Source organism: Pangasianodon hypophthalmus, chromosome 12 (assembly GCF_027358585.1).
Source record: "Pangasianodon hypophthalmus isolate fPanHyp1 chromosome 12, fPanHyp1.pri, whole genome shotgun sequence".
Taxonomy (NCBI): domain Eukaryota; kingdom Metazoa; phylum Chordata; class Actinopteri; order Siluriformes; family Pangasiidae; genus Pangasianodon; species Pangasianodon hypophthalmus.
In genome coordinates, this window is record NC_069721.1 from 2,563,764 (window position 1) to 2,588,316 (window position 24,553).

The following is a 24,553-nucleotide window of genomic DNA, read 5'->3' on the forward strand; positions in this document are numbered from 1 at the left end:
ATATTTTCACTTGTGCTGATTATTTCATTAAGAGTGACAATAGTTTTAAAAAGACGGGATGGAGGGCCCTGTATTTTGACAAGCCTAGACGAAACGGAAATGACGTAGTGTGTCGCTATAGACAGGGCTCGGGTTGGATGGTCCTTCATAATATCCGTGAGGTTTAATATTCTCGGTGGGAAATGTAGCGCGATTATTTCGTAAGTAAAACATAAAATCAGATTTTCTCTTTTCAGATTTACTGTATAGACTGATACAGTATTTAAGTCGATATTTAGTACTGTGTTGTAAATTAGCTATTAGCTTCAATGTGTACAAGCTAATTTATCTAATTCACGAGCGACGGCTACGTCCCAAACTGCAGACCCCTAGTGTCCTAAATACTTTGCTAAACTACAGCTGTGTAGTATTTTACTCTTCTATGTAGCACCCTAGCGTTCGGTTTGGGACGTGGCCAAATTACTCCGCTGTAGCTTTCACACGGTTTAATAAAAAGTCCAAAAATAACCAAAACAACCTCTCTTATCTACGTAATAGGTTACAACGTCTTAATGCAACTTCCTGACTATAAATAAGTACATTTTATTAATCAGTTCCTGTGTTTTGTTTCTCGTTCCTGAACTCAAGGGCAATGGCAGCCGGAGCGGTGTTACGTCCTTTTCTTTCCGGCTGCGCTCCTAAACTGTCGAAGGTTCCGCGGCTGAGCGCGCTCCCGGTCTGCGTCAGGACGGTGCACGTGTGTCCGGTTTTGCGCGCGGGCCACAACAAATGGTCCAAAGTGAAAGACATCAAGATCCCGAAAGATGCAGCTCGAGCGCGGATGATCGCCAAATACGCGATGCTGATCAGGGTGGCGGTGAGAGGTGCGGCATAATAATGGCTCACGCGCCACTGCTGCTTCTAATAATAATAATAATAATAATAATAATAATAATAATAAGCCATATAGTAGCTTAAAGTGCTATACAATCAAATATTAAAGATTCAGTAATAAAATGTAATAGAATACACAGAATAAAATATGAAGTGGAAATACAAGTTAAAAAAAATAGCATTATAATGTAGAAATACACAAATATAGAATGAAATTAAATATATATGTAAATTCAGCTTAGGTTTCAAACAGCATCCATCCATTTATCCATCCATCCATCCATTTTCCATCCATCCATCTTCCATACCACTTACCCTACACAGGGTCGGAGTCTGGAGCCATTTCCCAGGGGACTCGGGGTACAAGGCGGGGGACACACTGGACAAGAGCACAAGCAAACACACACTCACACACACACCCATTTACACACAAATGCCCACACAAATGTAGCACAAACCCCCGAAGCACAGGGAGAACATGTAAACTCCACACACACAGGGTAGAGGTGGGCTTCGGACCCCCAACCCCTGAGGTGCGAGGCAAACGTGCCAACCTCTAAACCACCATCCTACTGTTTCAACCAGCAATGAAATCAATCCATAAATGACAAAAACAGTAAGAAGCACAAAAAGACGGGACAAAATTGAAGGCACGATACTACTGATTAAAAAGACTCAAGTGCTTAGGATAAGAAATATGATTTTAAATTGAAACTAAAATATCTACGATGGGGGATGATAAAGGAAGCGTAAGATGTTCTATAATCAAAGAGCTGTTGGTTTATATAAAAAAAATAATAATAAAATCATTTTAAAATAATGTCATTTAAATAGAATTAAATTCCATTACAGTAAAATGGAGCTATCATTACCAAACACTTTCGAATAAATAAAAAAAAAAACTTTTGTGTCAAATGCTTTTTAAAACAGTGTTCAGAGCTTTAGTGCTTAATGCAAAGTGCAGGTGAGTTTTGAAGCATGAGAATGAATAATGGTACATTTCCAAGTCTGGGAATATTAACTAAAAATAGATTAATATTTTTCAATTATAAATGTTATGACAGTTGTTTTTATTCTATAAGAATGTTGTCTCTTGTGAGAAGACTTCTCAGACTAAATAGATTCCACACTGTCAGGGATTGCATCGGACCTGAATTAACAGATGTCCTAAATAATCCACCCGCTATATATGCACTTTGGCCTTTTTTCAGTTAATGTGAATGAGTAAGTAATGTAGGAAATCTGTTGGAAACTAGTAAAAAAAAAATAAATAAATTAGATCACAAAAAAAATGACCCTATTTTCTGTAAACTAAAAATGGAAACATAGCAACTAGGAAATGGATTGTGATACGAATAAATAAATGAATAAATGGCTGTCTCTGTGTGTGTGTGTGTGTGTGTGTGTGTGTGTGTTTAGAGGGAGGACCAAACCCGGAGTATAATGTCACTTTGGCTCAGCTTATAGAGCAGTGCAGAAATAAAAGTCTACCCAAAGCCACCATCGAGGCTGCTATTAAAGGAGCGGTAAGGGAAAAAATAAAATGAAAAAAAGGTTCTGGGGGAAACTACTGAGACTTACTTCTGATTAGAATGTTATGTAAAGTATAAAACATGACAGGAGTGTGCTGTTATAGGCAAATAATCAACAACGGGGTGGTGTGAGGAAGCGGACTAACTACCGTGTTACTGCTGTGAAGTTGATTATTTTCCTATAACAGCATGTCGTGAAGAGCTTTCTTCCTCGTACACCACAGCAAGCCTTGTATTTTTTTTATTTATTAAAGAATGACACGTCAAACTTTTTAATCTGTTTATAGTTACATGTAATGTTGTGGAACATCCATGTATCAAGTTAGTTCCTGTTCTCACTTACGTTATAGCAGCTATAAACAGTCATTCCCTCACCAGTCTCTCTTTTTTTTTTCTTGAGGTTAATAAGACAAAAATTTGAGCTTGTCTTGCAAGTTTAAACTCCTCTGTCCTGAAAATGTAGAAAAACTTAGTCACAGCTTTACATACGACTGATAGAAAGGATAATGTATTAGTGGGAGTGTATGTGCACTATTGTCAGAGCTGCTGTTATAGAAAAATGAATCAACACCTTCTGACCAATCAGAATCCAGAATTCACACAGTGCTGTGGTATAAGTTGTAATAAAGACTGTATTGAAAAGACCATAAATTAAAAAGAAAAAAAAGTTTAGTTGCCTTATTTTTCTCTTTCTGTCCTGTAGGAAAAGTCAAAAGCTGGCGCTCAGTACCTATACGAGGCGCGAGGGCCCGGAGGTTCCATGCTGCTCATCGAGGTTCTGACAGACAACAGCACACGCTCACACCAAGCCATCAAACACATCTTAATGAAAAATGGGTCAGTGTGGAGTCTCTCATAACTCGAAATGATGCCCTGCTGGATACGCTGGATAAATGTAGTTTTAGTGAAATCTCCACTTGTCCACAGGGGGGCGATGTGTGAAGGCGCCCGGCATCATTTCGAGAGAAAAGGCGTCATCGTGGCGGCCCAAGACCAAGTTTCTACTGAAAGAGCTCTGGAGCTGGCGATAGAATCGGGAGCTGAAGACGTGCACGAAACCGAGGACGAGGAGGAGAAACCGATTTTACAGGTTACACACTGATATGATCACCAAACGCAAATAAACACAGAGATTTATATTTTTTGGTCATTAATAATAATTATTGACAAAGATAAAAAGTTTCTAAAACTTTTTGCAAATTTATTTAAAAAAAAAAAAAAATCAAAGGAGCCATTAAAATATTCAGAGTCTTTATTCAGTACTTTGTAGAAGCTCCTTTGGCAGCAAGTCTTCTTGCCTAATTCTCTACAGTCTTTATACCCCCGGATTTGGGCAGTTTCTCCTGTACTTCCTGGCACATCCTCTCAAGCCCAATCTGGCTGGATGGGGACTGATAGAATCTGTGATCTGCCCCCTTCAGCGCTCTGCACAGATGTTCTGCGGGGTTCACAGCTTTGGATGCAGGTTTTCTTCAAGGACCTCTCTGTATTTGGCTGCATTTATCCTTCCTTCAATTCTGACCAGTCTCCCTGTTCCTGCTACTGAGAAGCATAAGTCCCCATAACAGGGTGTTTCCACCAGCATGCTTCATCATGTGGATGGTATTAACCAGTTGATGAGTAGTACCTGATTTTTACCAGATGTTCAGCCCAAGAATGTCAATTGTCTCTTCAGATCAAAGAACATTTTTTCCTCATGCTTTGAGAGTCCTTCAAGTGCCTGCCATCCGTCTAGACATTTTACCATAAAGGCTTGATTGATGGAGGATTTCTAAGATGGTTGTCCTTCCACCAGATTCTCTCGTCTCTGCAGAGGATGTCTGAAACTCTGTTTGAGTGACCATTGGGTTCTTGTTCACCTCTCTGGTTACTGAGATTGACTGGAAGGCCAGCTTTAGGAAAGAGTCCTGGTGGTTCCAAACTTCTTCCATGGGAACATTCAAAGCTTTAGAAATGGTTTTATATTCTCGCTCAGATCTGTTTCTCGAAACAATTTGATCACTGACGTCTACAGAGAGCTCCTTGGCCTTCATGGCTTGGTTTTTGGGATGTCATCCACTGTGAATTGTGGGATCTTAGACACACCAGTGTGTCTTTCTAAATCAATGTCCAATCAGTTGAATTTGCAACAAGTTCTAGAGACATGTCAAGATAATCAATCAGTTTTATGTTTTATGACTTTCATTACATATATGAAATAGCAAATGGTGCATCGATTTGTTTACTTCCCCAAAGACATGTTTACTGTGGTTCAATATTTTATAAAAGAACAGTTATAACCGAATTCTACACACACACCTACCCACACACACACATGTTAATAAATGTATATAATAGTTTGCAAATTTTGCAGGATTAAAATTCACCTAGACATGATTTTTTTTTCTCATCTTTTATCCTTTTTCATTTAAACAAATCAAATACAACAAATCTTTTTGTTGATCAGCCATAATATTAAAACCACTGACAGGTGATGTGAATAACATTGATTATCTCGTTACAATGGCATCTGTCACTGGGTGAGATATATTAGGCAGCAAGTGAACAGTCAGTTCTCGAAGTTGATGTGTTGGAAGCAGGAAAAATGTGCAAGCGTAAGGATCTGAGCGACTTTGACAAGGGCCAAATTGTGATGGCTTGACACCTGGATCAGAGCATCTCCAAAACAGCAGGTATTGTGGGGTGTTCCTGGTATGCAGTGGTTAGTACCTACCAAATGTCATCCAAGGAAGGACAACCGGTGAACTGGCGATAGCGTCATGGGCTCCCAAGGCTCACTGTCTAGAATGGACAAGTGAGCATCAGAACTGGAGAACCATGGAGCAATGGAAGAAGGTGGTCTGGTCTGATAAATCATGTTTTCTTTTACATCATGTGGATGGGCGGGTGCGTGTGTGTCTCTTTCTTGGGGAAGAGATGGCACCAGGATGCACTATGGGAAGAAGGCAAGCCGGTGGAGGCAGTGTGATACTCTGGGCAATGTTCTGCTGGGAAACCTTGGGTCCTGGCATTCATGTGGATGTTACTTTGACACGTACCACCTACCTAAACGCCCCAAGTACACCCCTTCATGTCAGCGGTATTCCCTAATGGCAGTGGCCACTTTCAGCAGAATAATGCACCCTGCCACACTGCAGAAATTGTTCAGGAATGGTTTGAGGAACATGACAAAGAGTTCAAGGTGTTGACTTGGCCTCCAAATTCCCCAGATCTCAATCCAACTGAGCATCTGTGGAATGTGCTGGACAAACAAGTCCCTGGAGGATATGTTTACAATATGTTTATAATATGTTTTGAAATAAGTTATTTACACACTATATGGCCAAAAGTATGTGGACACCTGACCATCACACCCATATGTGGTTGTTCCCCAAACTTTTGCCTCAAAGTTGGAAGCACACAATTGTATAGAATGTCTTTGTATGATATAGCAATAAGATTTCCCTTCACTGGAACTAAGAGGCCTAAACCTGTTCCAGCAAGACAGTGCCCCTGTGCACAAAGCGAGCTTCATGAAGACATGGTTTGCCAAGGTTGGAGTGGAAGAACTTGGGTGGCTTGAACAAAGGCCTGGATCTCAACCCCACTGAACACCTTTGAGATGAACTGGAATGCCAACTGTGCCCCAGGCCTCCTCACCCAACATCAGTGCTCAACCTCACTAATGTTCTTGTGGCTAGATTAGCACAAATCCCCACAGCTACACTCCAAAATCTAGTGTTAAGCTTTCCCAGAGGAGTGGAAACTATTATTACCACAAAGGAGGGACTAAATCTGCAATGGGACGTTCAAAAAGAACCTAGGTGTGTGATGGTAAGGTGTCCACAAACCTTTGGCCATATAGAGTATAATTATCTATTCATTTATTTTGCAAAAGTTTTTTGGTTTTTCAGTTTGTTTAACTTTTTTGGGCGTTGTATATTTAATATGAGGACGTTTCAGCCCTACACGTCCCTCAGACCACAGTTTTTTTTGTTGTTTTTTTTTTCCTCTTTTAATTCTGTGCCGTGTTAAAGCAGTGTTAGTCGAATCAAAAGAATCAGTTTCACTCTGATTCAGACTTGGCAAACTGACAAATAGATCAAATAGGTCAGTCATCTAATCCACACATTTTTACATAACGTAAGTGTTAACGCTGCAACAGGACACTTTAATTTAATCAAGAAAACAAGTGGAAGTGTATCTGCTCTGTGAAATGTGCGTTTGATGTGAATTAGTCTTAGATTTGGAGCAATTTGTCTAAGAAATTTTAAAATAATTTTTTAATAATAATCCCTTTCCATGTCCTCCTCAGTTCATCTGTGATATGAACTCGATAAAAGCAGTGCGGACAGCGCTGGAAGCTCTCGGGGTTCACACCCTGTCAGCGGGGATGGAGTACATCTCCAACACTCCTGCTGCTCTACCACAGGACCAGCTGGACTCCAGCGCCACCCTGCTCGAAGCTCTCAATGATTACCCAGATGTGGTCAGAGTGTGGGACAACATTCAGGCACTGGAGTAAGACAGGAAAGAAGAGGAGGCTGAATGTTTCATGAGATACAAGTGAAGGACTGAAGCTTGATGAGTGCGAGAAAGGTCTACGTCAGTGATTTCCTCAATATCTTATATAAAATGTGTGTATTTGTGCAAACTCGCAAATTGTGTTCATAATAAAGATATATTTATAATTTAAAAAATTCATTTCAGTATTGTTAAGAAATTAGTCACACAAACATGTTTGCAACAATATTGTGAAAAATTACAGTTTATCTTGAAGCTAAATCACTATTTCTCAGCACAGTTTGGTGTCACACTTAGGTAAGGGACATACCTCAGATACCAAACCTGATTGACATTTGTTGTAGTCTCATGGAGCATCTGATACTTTTTGTACACTTTCCTGGCTTCAAGCTTCAGAATCTTCAGATTCAGAACATTGCAGTTCAATTAGCTACACAGACGAGTATTCAACGTTTTTTTTTTTTCCTCAAACAGTAAATGGTAGGTATCTGTAATTGGAGGCTTACAGTGTCAGTCAAAAGCTTCTTTCTGTTAAATTATGCCATTAGCCATCTAGGGAAAGCTCAATATGGAGTCAAACCATGCCTGAAACTCCACCTTCTTCCTATATAACGTCTTGTAAATTCCTATGTCTGACTAGCGATGAGGTTTAACAAAGTCTGGCTTGTAAGGCTACCCTAAATCTCTCCAGAAACACCCGAGTCACAGACTGTTGATGGCGTTTCTTCATTCAGATCTCATGAAAGCAGGCCTGTTTATGTGCCGTGAAATGTAAAGGTCATCCCCTGCTCTAAATGCAGACCCACTTCTGGCCACTCAGTCAATACTGTGCCACAATAACCGCTCTGTAGCTGCAGTGGACATTGATTAGTCAGGTGCCAATACTATAGCTTTTCTGCTATCCTCTAATTTATTAGACGCTAGACAGTTTAGGTCTTTTTTGTTGTTGTTTTTGTTGTTGTTATGTGAAGTGTGATATGTGAAATGATCGAGCCATCTGGCTGTTTGATTTGTTAATGAGCTTCCCACCGCTGTGGTGAGTGATTGATCAGTTCTCAGTTTGGAGAATGACTCTGTGTGAGGACCACAGTGCTGACACTCAGTCACAACAAGACTACACAAGTCTACAAAGATGAAGGACTCACTAAAATCCTGAAGAGAAGAAAACGGAGGAAACGACACCGCTCCGGTAAGAGCAAGACTTTAATCCTGGTTCTTTCTTCAAATCTAATGGTGGATGGATCACTAGAGAATTTCTTGGTTTTTTGATCTTTCCTTTAATAAACTTTCTTTATATGGTATTTAATATTCACACATTTAAAGTAAAAGTAAAAGCAGAACTAAAGAAATAAAGGTGGTAAAAATATTAAAATAGACAAATAATAAAAATGCACAAAATAGCATTTACAGAAAGAATAAAATAATATCCAATATAAAAACATCAACTAAAACTGACAAATTTTTTTGTTTTTTTTTTAAATCAGTGGTAGATGGAGCCTAGTTTATCAGGCATATTTAAAAATAATCATTTACAAAATTAATTTGATGATACTTTAATTCAGTGTCTAAAAAATTAACACTGGAAAAAAGGGGAAAAAATATAATTCTGTAAAAAAAAAAAAAGTAAAAATGTCATTCTCATGTTTACATTAATTATAAAAAGTTTCAAAATAGTAGAAAACATTAACATCCAATCAGTTGCTTCCAGAATTTATGGAAAAAAATAAAATTCCAAAGACACAAATGGCATATTTTTCGTGAACAGCGTATGTTTGGAAAAATATTGAAGGATTGACGCAAAATATCAGTCAAAAATGTCTTCCACTGAAGCTGGTAAATAATGACAGAAATTTTCCATTTAGTTTCCATTTAGCTACTGATTTAAATGTTTTTCCTAAATAAACAAACCACAATGTGTTGATACAACCTATCTACTCCCTACCTCAGTGTTCCCAGGGCAAAGCATAGATGTGGGCATGACGACAAAATATATCATGATACATGAAAACATTTCTATGATAGACAATATGAATCACAATATATAGGTTTGCTAACAAACTGCAAAAAAAAAATTAAATAAACATTTAAAACATTTGTTGTGATGATGATTTAATTCAGTGTTTAGGAAAATAAATAAACTTTAAAAAGGACAGGGGAAATCTGTTTTTAAAAAAATCATTATTTTACAATTTGAAAGATTCCAGGATTTGTAATTGTTTTTAAAAAGTAATAATAAAATTATAAAAAGATACCATGATGCTCACAATATCTCGGAAAAGTGTATTGTGACAATCATGATATTGATATTACACTGTTATAATCACTTATATTGTTATAATCACAGACACTAATAAAGCCATTTCTGAAGATAAAGTAATTAATCTTATTTGTCACTAAAGTTTAGTGCATAAATGTCAAAAACTGAATTGGATTTAGATCTAAGCTTTCAACAATCGCATCAACGTAAAGTTATAGTATATAACCATATTCAGATATTTCATATTCAAACAAGACCTACACACTTATTTATGCCTTCACTTCCTGTAGGCTAGATTGTTGTAATAGCCACTTTCCGCTTAACCGCTTTCCCCTAAAAGACTATTAGACAGGTGATGCCCACTCAACTGCTGCTGCAAGAATATTATCCAGGAACAACAGAAATTCCCAGATCCTTCCACTACAGGACCAAGTTAAATGTTGCTGCTTGTTTTTTTAAAGAGCTAAGGGACTTAGGACGTCATTTCTGACATGCTGGAAATAGGCCAGTAGGCTTCACCAAAACATGGTGAAACAGCTTTCAGCCACTACATTACCCACAGCTGGAAACAGTTCCCAGGGCACCTCAGCTGTTCCCAAATTTTATCCCTTTAAATGCAGGCTGAAAACATTTTTGTTCTCTTATGTCTTTGATTAAATGCTTAGCCTGTGCACTGCATTTCCTCTGTGCAATTTTTTCGAATCATTGCAAAATTTATTCCAAAATGAAAACAGGAAAACAAGGAATCAGCTGTTTATTTTATTTTTGTTTTCCTTGATACACACTAAAATAGGAAATTAATTCATTCCATTCAAACCATTTCTGTTTATAGTGCTCTGGCTATTTACGTCCTAAGACCCAGTTTTCCAAATTTTGTTACCAAACCTCCTGTCATCTTGTTTTATTCCTAACTTCCTCTCACCAAGTGACTATGCAGGTTTGGTGTGCTGAGCTCACCTGCTAACCCTGACCAGATGAAGTGTGGAGTTGCCAACCGCTTCCCAGCTTTCTCCCTCAGCTTTAGCCGTCCCAGGCGTTCCATCTCCAGGGGTTCGCCCCAAAACATCGAGCTCATCGCCATCCCTAAGGTGAAGGAACACGTGCAGAACATCACAGAGAAGGTCACCCAAGTAGATCAATGAGAGACATGTGAGCTAGGGATGTAATGCCCCTATGTATAGTGCCACTATTTGTATCTGTATCAGTGATCCAAATATCCATATTTGTATACACTATGTATTCAAATTTAAATGCAAAGTGGGTGTGGCCTTTTAAAATTAAACATTGAACCCTACCACTCTGCCCCTGGAAACACAGGAAAGCATGAGGAAAAACTGCCTGTGATATTTTATAATGAATTTAGTTGATTCTAATTCCCAAAACACAAGCAAACTACTAGCTGAATTTAAACCACCGCTATCCTGACCAGGCAGTTACTAAGGATGAAGTCAGGTCAAGTGAGTTTTTTGTCATTCATCTTTATAGCTTATATACATTGTGATGAAATGTTATTTCAGGACCGTGGTGCAATAAATAATAAAGTAGCTTAGTACATAGCTTCATATAGTACAGATACACAACTGTGTCAGATGAGTGCAAAATATATTTTATTATTATTAAATTTTATTTGTATAGTGCTTTAACAATGGACATTGTCACAAAGCAGCTTTACAGAAATAAATACATTCAAATTAAATTAAACCAAAGTAAAATATACAATAAATACACAGGACAGTGCACGTTAACTAAACAGGATAGCAGAACAATGTTGTACAGAAGAACCAGTGCAAACAATTGGCTGTAAACTATTGATTGTGAAGAGAAAAGTAGCAATATCAAGTGAGTGGTAGCAGGAAGTAAGAGCTTCATACTCACCCAATAGAGTCTGATATTGGGAATGGTTTGATTAGTCCTGCTGGATCCCAGTCCTGATGCCCACCTGCAGTCTCAACGAGATGCCCTGTGAGCCATAAGCTTTTTTTTGATGATCTGTATTTGTATCTAGATGGATTGAGAACACATTATCTGTTCAATCCACAAAATGTTTTGTTTTGGGTTTTTTTTGTTACGTCCCTAATGTTGGTCCAGATGTTCATGTACGTATGTTGCGCTAGATGTTCATTGAGGAATCAATTGCTGCCTGTTTGGTGTGACTGAATGCACAGGGACAGGAGTGTGATGAACATGAACCAGTGGAAAGATCATTAGGACAGAAATATCCCCACAGAGAGAGATTGCAATCAAATCAATCCATAATGTCAGCTGAAGTCCACTCCCTTTTTTTTTTTTTTTTTTTTTTTTTTGCAGTGATCCAGTCCCTACTACTTGACCCACAACCTAACTTCCTCCTTCTTAGACCCTGACTTACTATACTAGCATGAGGATATGTTTTTGATTGAGACTACAAAGCATTTCTGTAAGTCAGTCTGGACAAGACATCTGCTAAATGTAAATGTAAAGGAGATTCTAGTTATGCTAAAGATCAAAAAAAAAAAAAAAAAACCTTGGCATGGCAAATGTGTTTGCCAAATTTCCATCACTGGCATACCTGAATACACAAAGGTGTATTATTAAGGGTGACACTGATTCTTCTAGCCATTGTACAAATTCAATTTTCACAGTGTGATTTACATTGTGATTATTTTCCCATGATCTGCTTTTTGGTGCCTGTTGTACTGTAAATTTGCACTCATACCATGATAAAAGCTCTCTGCATATGCCTCCCTTCATACAGACAGTGTCTCTGGGCACCAATGTGTTCCCTGAGTATCAGCTCCAGAATCCAGACGTTCATAAGTGGATCATGCTGCACTACAGTCCCTTTAAGGCAGCATGGGATTGGGTCATCCTGCTGCTAGTGCTCTACACTGCAATCTTCACCCCCTACTCAGCCGCGTTCCTGCTTAATAGACTGGCAGAGAATCAGCAACATGTCTGCGGTTACACCTGCAACCCACTCAACGTTGTGGATGCCATCGTGGATGTTTTGTTCATGGTGGATATCGTGATCAGCTTTCGTACCACATACATCAATCATAACGATGAGGTGGTAACACATCCTAAACGCATTGCCATCCACTACATTAAAGGTTGGTTTCTTATTGACATGGTGGCTGCCCTTCCTTTTGACCTGCTCATCTTTAAATCCGGATCCGACGAGGTGAGAAAACATCTAGAAACTCTTTGGAGTGGAAGGATATTGAACATGGCTAACAGTGGCCCCAAATTTAGCCTGCCTACAAAGATTGCTTGGCCCATGAATAAAATGAAGAACATTAAATTTTTAAAGTACATTACATTTTTAAAGTACATTAAAACTTCACATTAGATGTCCTGTACTGATTAAATTTTGCTAGCTTTCTATTCAACACTGGTTACTGAAGATGAAAGAATGAAATATAGTAGACTATTTGGTGAAGCTGCTGCATATACAGATGAAGACAAAATTGTTGGTACCCTTACAGCGCATTGAAACAATGCTTCATTCCTCCTGAAAAGTGATGAAATTAAAAGCAATTGTCTCATGTATACCCACATGCCTTTGGTATGTCATGGAGTAAAGCAAAGAAGGTGTGAAAAGAGATAAATTATTGCTTATTCTACAAAGATATTCCAATATGGCCTGGACAGATTTGTTGGTACCCCTAGAAAAGATTATAAATATTCAGATTATAGTCATATTTCAAGCTAACTGTTTTCTTTAATTAGTATCACACATGCCTTCAATCTTGTAATCAGTCATTCAGCTTATTTAAATGGAGAAGAGTAGTCATTCTGCTGTTTGGTGTCATCATGTGTACCACATTGAACATGGACCAGAGAAAGCAAAGGAGACAGTTGCTGAGGAGATCAGAAAGAAAATTATAGACAAGCATGTTAAAGGCATAGGTTATAAGACCTTCTCCAAGCAGCTTGATGTTCCTGTGACTACAGTTACAAATATTATTAAGAAGTTTAAGGTCCATGGGACTGTAGCCAATCTCTCTGGATGTGGCCACAAGAGGAACATCATCCCCGTGCAAAGGGTAGAAAAAAGAGCCAAGGAAAACTTCCAAAGAGATACAACTGAACCCCAAGGTCAAGGTACATCAGTGTCTGATTGCACCATCCATCACTTTTTGAGCAAGAGTGGGTTCAATGGAAGAAGACCCAGGAGGACTCTACTGCTGAAAGAAAAACACAAAAAAAAGCCAGACTGGAATTTTATTTTGACATATTTTATGATGAGACCCAAAACCCACAGTAAAAGCATCCAGGAATGGCTAAGAACAAAACAATGGACTATTCTGAAGTGGACTTCTATGAGCCCTGATCTGAATCCTATGAAACATCTATTGAATCTGTGGAGCTGAACCATGCAGTTTGGAGAAGGCACACTTCAAACCTGAGATAGCAGTTTGCCCAGGAAGAGTAGGACAAACTATCTGTTGACAGGTGCAGAAGTCTCATTGAGAGCTACAGATACTCTAAAGGTTGTGCAACAAAATATTAGGTCAAGGGTCCCATCATATTTGTCCATGCCATTTTCATTTGTTTTATTGTTTAAAATATTCTGTTGAATCAAAAATCAAAAGCAAAGTCTGATTTTTATTAAATATTGAATAAACAATGATGGATGCCAATTACTTTTGTTAATTTCAAGTTATTTCAGAGAAAATTTCTTTTTTCAGAGGGTTCTTCTTTTTTCGTGGAAGCGTACCAACAAATTTGTCCACATCCGTATGTTGCATATATACTTATATATAATTATATATATATATAATTATGTGTGTGTGTGTGTGTGTGTGTGTGTGTATATATATATATATATATATATATATATATATATATATATATATATATATATATATATATATACATACATATATATATACACACACAATTGTTGACCCCTGCTAAGATCTTTCCAGCAAACTATTTGAAAAATACTAGCTGATAAAAAATATCCATTGTTTGATATTGTTTATCCTTCCCTTCTAACACTGCTTGCTATTGTTTAACTTCAGACGACGACCACTCTGATTGGTCTCCTGAAGACTGCACGACTGCTCCGATTGGTCCGTGTGGCCAGGAAGTTAGATCGGTACTCAGAGTATGGAGCTGCAGTCCTATTCTTGCTCATGTGTACGTTTGTGCTCATAGCTCATTGGCTGGCATGCATCTGGTATGCCATTGGCCATGTGGAGAGGCCCTATATGAAAACAGGCTGGTTGGATAACCTGGCTGATCAACTGGGGAAGTACTATAATGACAGTGACGCCAACTCAGGACCTTCCATAAAAGATATGTATGTCACTGCGCTGTACTTCACTTTCAGCAGCCTGACTAGTGTGGGTTTTGGGAATGTCTCACCCAACACCAACTCTGAAAAGATCTTCTCCATCTGTGTCATGCTTATTGGCTGTAAGTCATTCCACATACATTCAACCCTTAACAGCTCCTTTTATGTTACCAGTTCCAACTGCCACCCTAAAGATCCAAATTTAAAGGGATTACATCCTAGACCCTCTAGCTTCAGGATACAAGGGATATACCATTGAGAGTACTATACAAGTGACAAGAGTTGGTACCTTGAAAGCTACAGTCTAATATCCTACTTTGCTGAAATTGTGGAGTCAAGTCTAAAGCTTTTCTTATATTATCAGTTCCCAAAAGTACAGAAAAGGTAAATGTACAGTCTAAGGTAGTGTACACTTAGTGTTACACTATATCCAGTATCCTCTACCTAAGTACACAAGGAATGTTCCATGGAAGGTACCATCTTGGTGACAAGAGTTTATACCTTGAAAACTATAGTCTAGTACCCTAGTTTCCTGAAATCGTGGAGGTATCTGTACCCTCTAAGGTACAACTGTGGACCCTGAGGTCAAAATGGGTAAAGGCAGTTCTACCTAGGAATACAAGGAATGTACCCTTGAATGTACCATCCCAATGGCAAGACTTTGTACCTAGAAAGTTACAGTCTAATGCCCTATAGATTTTGGTCTAAAGTCTGACAATTTTCTTACATTATCACCAAAGGTATTGAAAAAGCAGATAAATCCTCTAAGGTACAACTTTGGTCCTTGAGGTTCAAATTTAAAGGTACACTACCTGTGAGGATACAAGGGATGTACCCTTGAAGGTGTCATCCCAGTGACTGTGGAAGCTACAATCTAGTTTGAGATCCATGAAATAAACGAGTGGTTAAAAATCTTAATTTCAGTGCACATATGGTGAAAATCCTATGTACTTGACATAATGATGAAGTGGGCTCCATGAATAATCATATGGTACTGTTATAAAATATTTCAGTCCCTTGCTACAATTCTTTCTAAGCTACTTTCTAAGTCAAAACTATCATAACCTTGTCTTATACTAAATAAGAATAAAAGCTCCTTGTAATTTGAAGTTTCAAATGCTTGTTTACCTTAAGCTGTTAACCTTTACTTTAAGATTAATGTTGTTCTCCAATCTTCTAGCCCTCATGTATGCCAGCATATTTGGGAATGTCTCAGCAATCATACAGCGTCTATATTCTGGAACCACACGCTACCACACACAGTTGCTGAGGGTCAAAGAGTTCATCCGTTTCCACCAAATACCACCAGGCCTGAGGCAGAGGCTGGAGGAGTATTTCCAGCATGCTTGGTCCTACACCAACGGCATTGATATGAATGCAGTAAGGGAGGTGCACCTCAACACCACGTACTCAAACAATCTGTAAACCTAAACAAGCCATGTAATTGACCAAACAGATAATTATGATGTATATGTATTTCTTGCTATTTTTGGATAAAATATGCTTTTGATCTTGACCTTCTTGTAGGTTTTGAAAGGTTTTCCTGAATGCCTACAGGCTGATATATGTCTCCACTTGAATCGCAACTTGCTACAGAACTGCAAGGCCTTCAAAGGGGCCAGTAAAGCCTGCCTGAGAGCCCTTGCCATGCGCTTAAAAACCACCCACTCCCCACCAGGGGACACCCTCTACCATCACGGCGATATTCTCCATACCCTGTACTTCATCTCGCATGGCTCAATTCAGGTGTCCTGCAATGAAGTTGTGCTTGCTATACTGGGTGAGCACAATGATCCATGTAGCATAATCTGTTTTGGCCCTCTTTGTTTACTTAAAAGTGGAGAAAATTTTGGAGATCGGTATATAAGAACATGCAATGCTCTAATCTGCAATTCAATTTTATGTGTATAGCACTTTTAACAATAGGCCTTGCCACAAACCAGCTTTATAGAAGTCCAGATATAAATTCAGATCCCTAATGAGTGAGCCAGAGGTGAAAGTAGCTAGGAAAAGCTCCCTGAGACACCATGAGGAAGAGGAGCCAGACTCGAAAGGGAATCTACCCTCATCTGGGTTTCACTAGGGATTATAAATCATTAAAGCATGCATGTGTATAAGAGTAAAGACAAACATTACTAAGTATTTTGAAAGGATGTTTATTATGAGCATATTTTGAAGAAGAGTCCTAGGATGAACACAGGAAAGGTTTTATGATTACAGCAGCAGTTCTTAGGTACAAGTCTATCATATCCAGTTGGAATTATCCACTAAAAGAAGGGTGAGTCTTGAGCATAACCTGTTGTTGTTTAGGGAGACTATCCACAATAGCAGAAAGTGAGTCACAAGTGCAGAAGCTCCAAGCAGAAGTAGAGCATTACGATAAACCAGGCAGATGTTGAGGGTGAGAGAAGCCACAGCAGTAGAAGTGTGTCAGGAGGGTAACAGTGAGGTCTTCACCATAGTACATAATACTGTTGTTAAGTATGATTTGACAGTTCCAAATTATTTATTCCATATGCACTTATGTGCAGGCAAAAACAATATCTTTGGCGAGCCCATTAACTTGTACGCAGAACCTGGCCACTGCAATGCTGATGTAAGGACACTCACCTATTCTGATCTCCACCAAATCCAGAGAGATGATCTCTTGGAGGTACTGGATATGTACCCAGCCTTTGCTGAAAGCTTCTGGAGGAATCTGGAGATCACCTTCAACCTCAGAGAAGTAAACATATACCATTACTCTTTGTGGAACATACAAAGCTTTGGTTCAAAATCCACATAAATTTTGTCTATAATCAGGTAGATCAGGTTCTTCACACCCTACACAGAGAAGATAATGGCTGCCATTACCATATTAATCACCCAAGGCATCATGAAAACTCAGTGGAGAGACGCAACAGGCCAGGTAAGTAGACAACCACATTGAGAAAAGGATACCTAGTTTAACTTTTTAATTAAGTTAAAAACACCTTTTATACATCCTGGACAGATGGAATGGATCAAGATAATTCCTATTCAGTTCAAACATGCCTGGGTCATCCCTGCTTTGCTGGCCCTCACACTCACTGGGAAGAACTGTGTAGCTGTGGCTCCTCCAGAACACAGTCTAGTGAGAACATCAACAAACCACCTCTTTCCCACAGGCAAGTATACAGCCCTGAAGGAGACCCCCAGGATTATCCTCCGTCTGCCCAACGGGTGATTCCACCGAACAGCAAATCTGGGAAGGGCATAGAGCCTGGCATGGACAGAGGTAGCGACTTCAAATCTCTAAGCACACTATGGTAGTTTACCTTGCTCTAATATACCTGGTAGAAATAACCATCTAAATTTTCATGTGATCAGTTTTTTTGTATCATTGACTGGAGGTACTGTGTTGAGTAAATGAGAACACAAAACAGTTAGAGCTTTTGTTGATAGAAGGCTCAAAAACATCAAATAATTTCTGAATCCCCCAAATTCCTGCGTATCCTACTGTAGGAGCTCATCTTTCTGGATTGTACCATTACTGGCCAGATCGTTGGCCCACTCAGTATGCAGGCCATTCTTACAGATCCTCTTCTGTCCAAGCCTCATATCATCCATCTCCATTTGCAGAAGACTGTCCCAGTGAGCTAGAGTCCAGACTCGAGTTACTGCAAAGTCAGCTTAACAGGTAGGTCAATTAAAAATTTTATTCCTGGCCCATTTATTTGCAAGCACAGAGGTGTAGTTAATAGTATGCAAACATACAGTGCAGTCCGTATGTAATGAAAAGATGACAAATGTTTTGGTTTTGACTCTGTACTAAACGATTTTAGGTCCAGTTTTTCACATAGATAATTAAGAACATTGCACTGTTTGCCCTGAAAATGACATACAGTCCCCTCCTGAAGTATTGGAATGGCAAGGCCAATTCTTTTTGTTCAAAAAATTAAAAAAAAAACACTGTAACATGTGACTGGCATGTGTTTCTTGTTGCCCAGGTCTGCCCTGTTAGATTGACTGTTTAAACAGTTAATAACTCTGGATGTCTACTTTTGGTTTGAGCCCTGGATTTTGCTTGTGAAGACTGCATTTGTTGTTAAAAATGATAAACCATCATGAAGACCAGAGAGCTGTCTATTGAAGAAAAGCAAGTCATTTTGAAGCTGAGAAAAGGAAAATCTATCGGAGCCATTGCATGAGCATATGGCATAGCCAATAGAACAATTTTGAATGTCCTGAAAAAGAATGAAACCACTGGTGTACTAACAACCAAACATCAAACAGTCAGTGACATCAACAACAACCTCTATAGGGCAAGGGTGAAGGTGTCACAATCTAGAAGACTTAGAGATCAGAAATATAGAGGCCAAACCACAAGATGCAGACCACTCATCAGCACTAAGAATCAGAACACCAGATTGGAATTTGCAAAGAATCACCCAGATGAGCCACAAAAGTTCTGGAACCAAGATTAACCTCTACCAAAGTGATGGAAAGGCCAAAGTGTGGAGAAAGAAAGGATCTGCTCACGATCCAAAACATACGAGCTTGTCGGTCAAGCATGGTGGAGGTAGTGTCATGGCTTGGGCTTGCATGGCTGCTTTTACAGAACATTCTGTTTGCAAATTTACAGAGAAATGCATCCAATCTAATTAGGAGTAATTTCAGCATGCAGCAAGACAATGACCCAAAACACAGTGCCAACACAACAAAGAACTTCATCAGTGGGAAAAAAATGGACAGTTTTAGACTGGCCAAGTCCATCACCAGACCTTAACCCAATTGAGCATGCATTTTGCCTCCTGAAGAGGAGACTGAAGGGAGAAACCCCCAAAAACAAATAACAAATGAAAGAAGCTGCAGTACAAGCCTGGAAAAGCATCAAAAAAGAAGAATGCAAGAGTATGGTGATGTCAGTGGGTCGTCAGCTTGATGCACTTATTGCAAGCAAGGGATATGCAACCAAATATTAAGTGTTATTTACTTTAAGACTATTTGTTGCAATACTTTTGCCAAAAAAAAAATTGTGTGGTCTGCCACCAAAGGTGCCATGTTCTAAGTTGTTTAACACATCCAGATGTACATATTAGGATGTATAATATCTATCGTCTCATGTTCATTTTTTGATCTCAAACTAAAATGTCTTCAGTATATAGCAAAAACAAAAATAATTGGCCTTTCCATTCCAGTACTTTTGGAGGGGATGGTTAATGCTTGGAATGTTTGGGATCCTTCAGCTGCTGCAAAGTGAAGCACCACTCACTGACTTGGCTAGGTCTGACTAGTAGTGATGTTCAGAATTCATCCTGTTGCTGCTGCTATTGTCTTTATCAATGATGCTATGCCAAGTGATGTAGTTTCCCTTGTAGTGATCTGTTGCCATCCTTCACAAATGACACTGGATGGTTGTGTAAATTTGAATTGCAAACAAATCATATTTATCCTCCACACTTTCTTTATGCCACTGTAGTGGTTTAAGTTTTAATTTTTATCTCGTTTATAAGATGTTGGCCTTCTGATCAGAAGGTTGAGAGTTCAAGTCCCAGTACCACCAAGCTGCCACTGCTGGGCTCCTGAGCAAGTCCCTTAACCCTCAACTGCTCAGTTGTATAAATGAGATAATTGTAAGTCACCCTGGATAAGAGCGTCTGCCAAATGCCGTAAATGTAGTTAATTATTATTATTATTATTATTATTTGCAAATGCTAACCTTCTCCTTGAGTTCTTGTGGATTATTAGATACAGATGTTTACAGATTTGTTGGTACCCTTACAGCACATTGAAACAATGCTTCAAAAAGTGATGAAATTAAAAGCAATTGTCTCATGTATACCTGCATGCCTTTGGTATGTCATAGAGTAAGGCAAAGAAGGTGTGAAAAGAAATAAATTATTGCTTATTCTACAAAGATATTCTAATATGGCCTGGACAGATTTGTTGGTACCCCTAGAAAAGATTATAAATATTCAGATTATAGTCATATTTCAAGCTAACTGTTTTCTTTAATTAGTATCTATAATTTTCTTTCTGATCTCCTCAGCAACAGTCTCCTTTGCTTGCTCTGGTCCATGTTCAATGACCAGAGCAAGCAAAGGAGACTGTTGCTGAGGAGATCAGAAAGAAAATTATAGACAAGCATGTTAAAGGCATAGGCTATAAGACCTTCTCCAAGCAGCTTGATGTTCCTGTGACTACAGTTACAAATATTATTAAGAAGTTTAAGGTCCATGGGACTGTAGCCAACCTCCCTGGATGTGGTCGCAGGAGGAAAATCATCCCCAGATTGAACAGAAGGATAGTGCAAAAGGTAGACAAAGAGCCAAGGAAAACTTCCAAAGAGATACAACTGAACCACAAGGTCAAGGTACATCAGTGTCTGATCGCACCATCCGTCACTTTTTGAGTGACAGTGGGCTCAATGGAAGAAGACCCAGGAGGACTCTACTGCTGAAAGAAAAACATAAAAAAGCCAGACTGGAATTTTATTTTGACAAGCCATAATGCTTCTGGGAGAATGTCCTTTGGACAGATGAGACAAAACTGGAGCTTTTTGGCAAGTCACAACAGCTCTATGTTCACAGACAAAAAATGAAGCTTTCAAATAAAAAAAACACCATACCTACTACGAAACATGGAGGAGACTCGGTTATGTTTTGGGTCTACTTTGCTGTGTCTGGCACGGGGTGCCTTGAATCTGTGCAGGGCACGATGAAATCTCAAGACTATCAAGGCATTCTGGAGGGAACGTACTGCCCAGTGTGTGAAAGCTCTGTCTCAGTCGCAGGTCATGAGTCCTCCAACATGATAAAGACCCAAAACCCACAGTAAATGCATCCAAGAATGGCTAAGAACAAAACAATGGACTATTCTGAAGTGGCCTTCTATGAGGCCTTGATCTGAATCCTATCAAACATCTATGGAATCTGTGTAGCTGAAACATGCAGTTTGGAGAAGGCACACTTCAAACCTGAGACAGCTGGTTTGCTCAGGAAGAGTGGGACAAACTACCTGTTGACAGGTGCAGAATTCTCATTGAGAGCTACCAATTATCCACGAATTAGCTATTATGGATGCCAATTACTTTTGTCAGTTTCAAGTTATTTCAGAGAAAATTGTGGGTTCTTCTTTTTTCATGGAAGGGTATCAACAAATTTGTCCACGTCTGTATGAATCCTCTTAGGGTTATGCCGGTGCATTCTTCTCATTATATTTATTTTCCCCAGAGGTTCTCAATTATAGTCCTGGGGACCCCCTTAGGACCAGTGAGCCTACCTTGGTAGAGCAAAGTTTGGCTAAAGGCATCAATTTCATATCTCATCTTTTAGACTAGAGGCAAGAATGACTGCAGACATTAACGTGATTCTTCAGCTCCTCCAGAGACAGATTACCCCTGTACCCCCAGCATACAACTCTGTATCACCTGGTAGCCACTGCGCAGACCCCTCAGTCCTGTATGGAACTAGTGGACCAGTACTCTACAACCTGTACCCCATTCAATTGGAGAGCAGAACTACCATGATCCAGGTGCAGATCTTCTTTGAAAAAAGTTCGCAGGTTTTGTGATTAACCAAGATAATTTGTCTCGCATTGGCTGCAGTCCATTCTGAAAGGATGATGACTATGCCCTACTCATTTCAAAGGCTCCACTGTCTATAGTGAGAACCATGAAGGGTGCTACTGTTTAGGGATCAAATATATTCATTCATACATAGCCTTTTGAATGTCATTTTAAAATGTTTTCTTTTGCACAATCACAAGAACAATAACTGCAGTTTAGTCATGAACAGATGTGCATGCTTACACCAGTTTCATTCTTGTTCTTGTGATTGTGCAACAGAAAACACATCATTTTAAAATGACATTCAAAAGACTATGCATGAATGAATATGTTTGATCCAGCTGCAATCAAATATGTGATTTTACCTGAAATAGCGATAAAAACATGAAACCTAGTGTAGAGAGCTCACTAGAGCTCTACATTGGCTGTTACAATTATTTGTTTTTGAGCTTGACCTACATTTGTATACGTAATGCTGTGGCCATTTTTCTGTTTAGTGTAAAACCGGCTTTTACAACCTTTTTAATCTCTAAAAACTAAGTTAATATCAGGCTCATTGTTCCAATAGGTAGCAAAGATTATAACATAAATCTAGGAGAACAGACAACAGAAAAATACCAAAAATAAGCTGAGAGAATTGGCATTAAAGTACCTTCCCTATTCGAAACAATATCTTTCCTTTCTCCCTATCTAAACAAAGTCAGGAGAAAAGGGCATGATTCCTAAAAGAAATGGCATTCCTGCAGTATAAATTGTTTATGCAATGAATCAACAAGAAACACCAACAGTCATGTGTTCCAATATTTTTGAACACTTGAAAAATGAGTGGATTCAAACAAAAGGTGTCATGTTCTAAATTGTTTAACACATCTAGATATATCAGATAAATATCAGGAAATTTTGATCTATCATCTCCTATTCATCTTTTGATCTCAAACCCAAGAGACTTCAGTGTATAGCAAAAATAAAATAATTGGCCTTGCTGTTCCAATACTTTCAGAGGGGACCGTAGCTCAAAATCAAATACAAAAGGTAGAATAACATCGTATTACACAAAATCCAGAGAGTAGCAAAAATAAATTACAAAGCAAAGATAAGGTTGGAATAGACAAAAGTGTGTATCGGCTGTTAACTGAGTATTATGTGACGTGTGTCATTGTCTCTTGCTGTTGTACTGTGTTCTTCTACTGTGAAGATGTCAATCGCATTCACTGGTTCCTAAACATGTAGGAGAGACAGAAGACCCAGTAAATCAAAATACGTCCAGGGATGTAACACAGCACACTTAATCTCAGGAGCAAGTGTCCCCACTGAAGTGTCCCTTTAAAAAAATGACCGTTTTGAAGGGTCATTTGAAGTGAATGCTTTTTATCAGTTCAGTTTTGAATGACTCTTCAATTTCAAAGCAGTCTTCATCACATCAGAATGGACCTATTCTTTTCAGAAATACATAGTTCCCAGCTGATATGATTCCATTCAACTTTCAAAAGGCACTGGACAAAAGGTGCAGTTTTTACTACTTGGAATTTAATGTGTAACTTCAATCCTTGCTTGTACCTTATTAGAGCGTGACCAGACCTGATTCAGAGTTCACACCAAAGCCTTTGGATTCACAGCTGAGCAGCATCCATATGATGGCGACAGAAAAGAATGAAGAAAGCACCAGACACATGAGCTCAAAGACACCGCCCTCTGTGACCCGCATCCTCCAGGCAGCACCCAGTGTGATGGATACAACACGGCTTCACGCTTCTCTGAAGTTCTCCTCGCTGCCGGGTAATTTAGATTCCTCATTAGCCCTGGCTGAAATCCAGAAACATGTATCCGACCCTGTCTTAGCCATTAACCAGCGACTGCAAAAAAAATTACTTCCAAATTCGACAAATTTGCATCAACAAATTTAATGCAAGCTGAGATTACACAAGAATTCTGGGTTTCTCTTTATATCAATAAGCAGAGGCGGGGTGTGTTCAGGGTTTTGATTGCATTGCTTGAGAAGAACAAATTACTGTGGGTTTCATCAGAATGTAAGGACAAGCTAAAGAAGGGAATACCAGGACCAGGGGCAAGAGAATGGTAAACATTCCCTCTAGGTAAACCATTATGCAAGAATTTGCAAAGTATCTGAGCTTGCATCCGTGCAGAAAGTGCAAAGTAGACCACCACTGCCATTTTCTACTTGGTTAACCAGCTAACTACATGGGAACAACATCAGATGAGTCTAGGCTTGAAACAAAGTGTTGGCAATTTACAAAGGACTTCTGAGCTTGACAAACTGGAGCACAGGAGCACTGAGAGTGTGTATCTACGAGAATAAAAACCCAGTTTTCTTTAAATCAAAGATTTAAATCTTGTTCAACACCTCACTGTTAATCTGAGACTGCTTAGGTTTGATGATCTTCTGATGTGAAATTATTATACAGCAGCTATCGGTTATGTGTGCTAACTAAATTAACTAGCTAGATAGTTTAGTAATATAGTGTGCTATATTACTGAGTTCAAATGTAATCTTTCGTAGTTTCCTTTTCTTTCTTTTGTTCTCTTTCATTTTGTTTTTGTTTCTTTTCTTAATTTTACTC

The 24,553-nt window shown here is 38.8% G+C and overlaps 2 protein-coding genes across 6 annotated transcripts; both read left to right on the plus strand.

The window, feature by feature from the left end:
* Nucleotides 1-8,487, plus strand: LOC113547481 (translational activator of cytochrome c oxidase 1). The gene is made up of 6 exons (XM_026947846.3): nucleotides 1-200; nucleotides 628-863; nucleotides 2,293-2,399; nucleotides 3,109-3,242; nucleotides 3,333-3,495; nucleotides 6,700-8,487. Exons 2-6 carry the CDS (start codon nucleotides 632-634, stop codon nucleotides 6,907-6,909), a joined length of 846 nt encoding a protein of 281 aa, XP_026803647.1. The 5' UTR covers nucleotides 1-200; nucleotides 628-631; the 3' UTR covers nucleotides 6,910-8,487.
* kcnh6b (potassium voltage-gated channel, subfamily H (eag-related), member 6b) lies at nucleotides 7,985-24,509 on the plus strand. Of its 5 annotated transcripts, XM_026947842.3 has the most exons (12): nucleotides 7,985-8,097; nucleotides 10,092-10,253; nucleotides 11,900-12,325; nucleotides 14,172-14,568; nucleotides 15,627-15,826; nucleotides 15,974-16,226; nucleotides 16,978-17,171; nucleotides 17,249-17,354; nucleotides 17,439-17,702; nucleotides 17,930-18,104; nucleotides 21,742-21,940; nucleotides 23,540-24,509. In XM_026947842.3, the coding sequence occupies exons 2-12, from the start codon at nucleotides 10,140-10,142 to the stop codon at nucleotides 23,876-23,878; spliced, it is 2,667 nt and encodes an 888-aa protein (XP_026803643.3). In that variant the 5' UTR covers nucleotides 7,985-8,097; nucleotides 10,092-10,139; the 3' UTR covers nucleotides 23,879-24,509. The 5 variants fall into 5 exon arrangements, with proteins under 5 accessions (XP_026803643.3, XP_034165488.2, XP_053094647.1 ...); XM_034309597.2 differs by lacking the exon at nucleotides 7,985-8,097 and having other exon boundaries at nucleotides 8,573-10,253; nucleotides 18,047-18,104; XM_053238672.1 differs by lacking the exons at nucleotides 7,985-8,097; nucleotides 21,742-21,940 and having other exon boundaries at nucleotides 8,573-10,253; nucleotides 23,540-23,673.
* The last annotated feature ends 44 nt before the right edge of the window (nucleotides 24,510-24,553 follow it).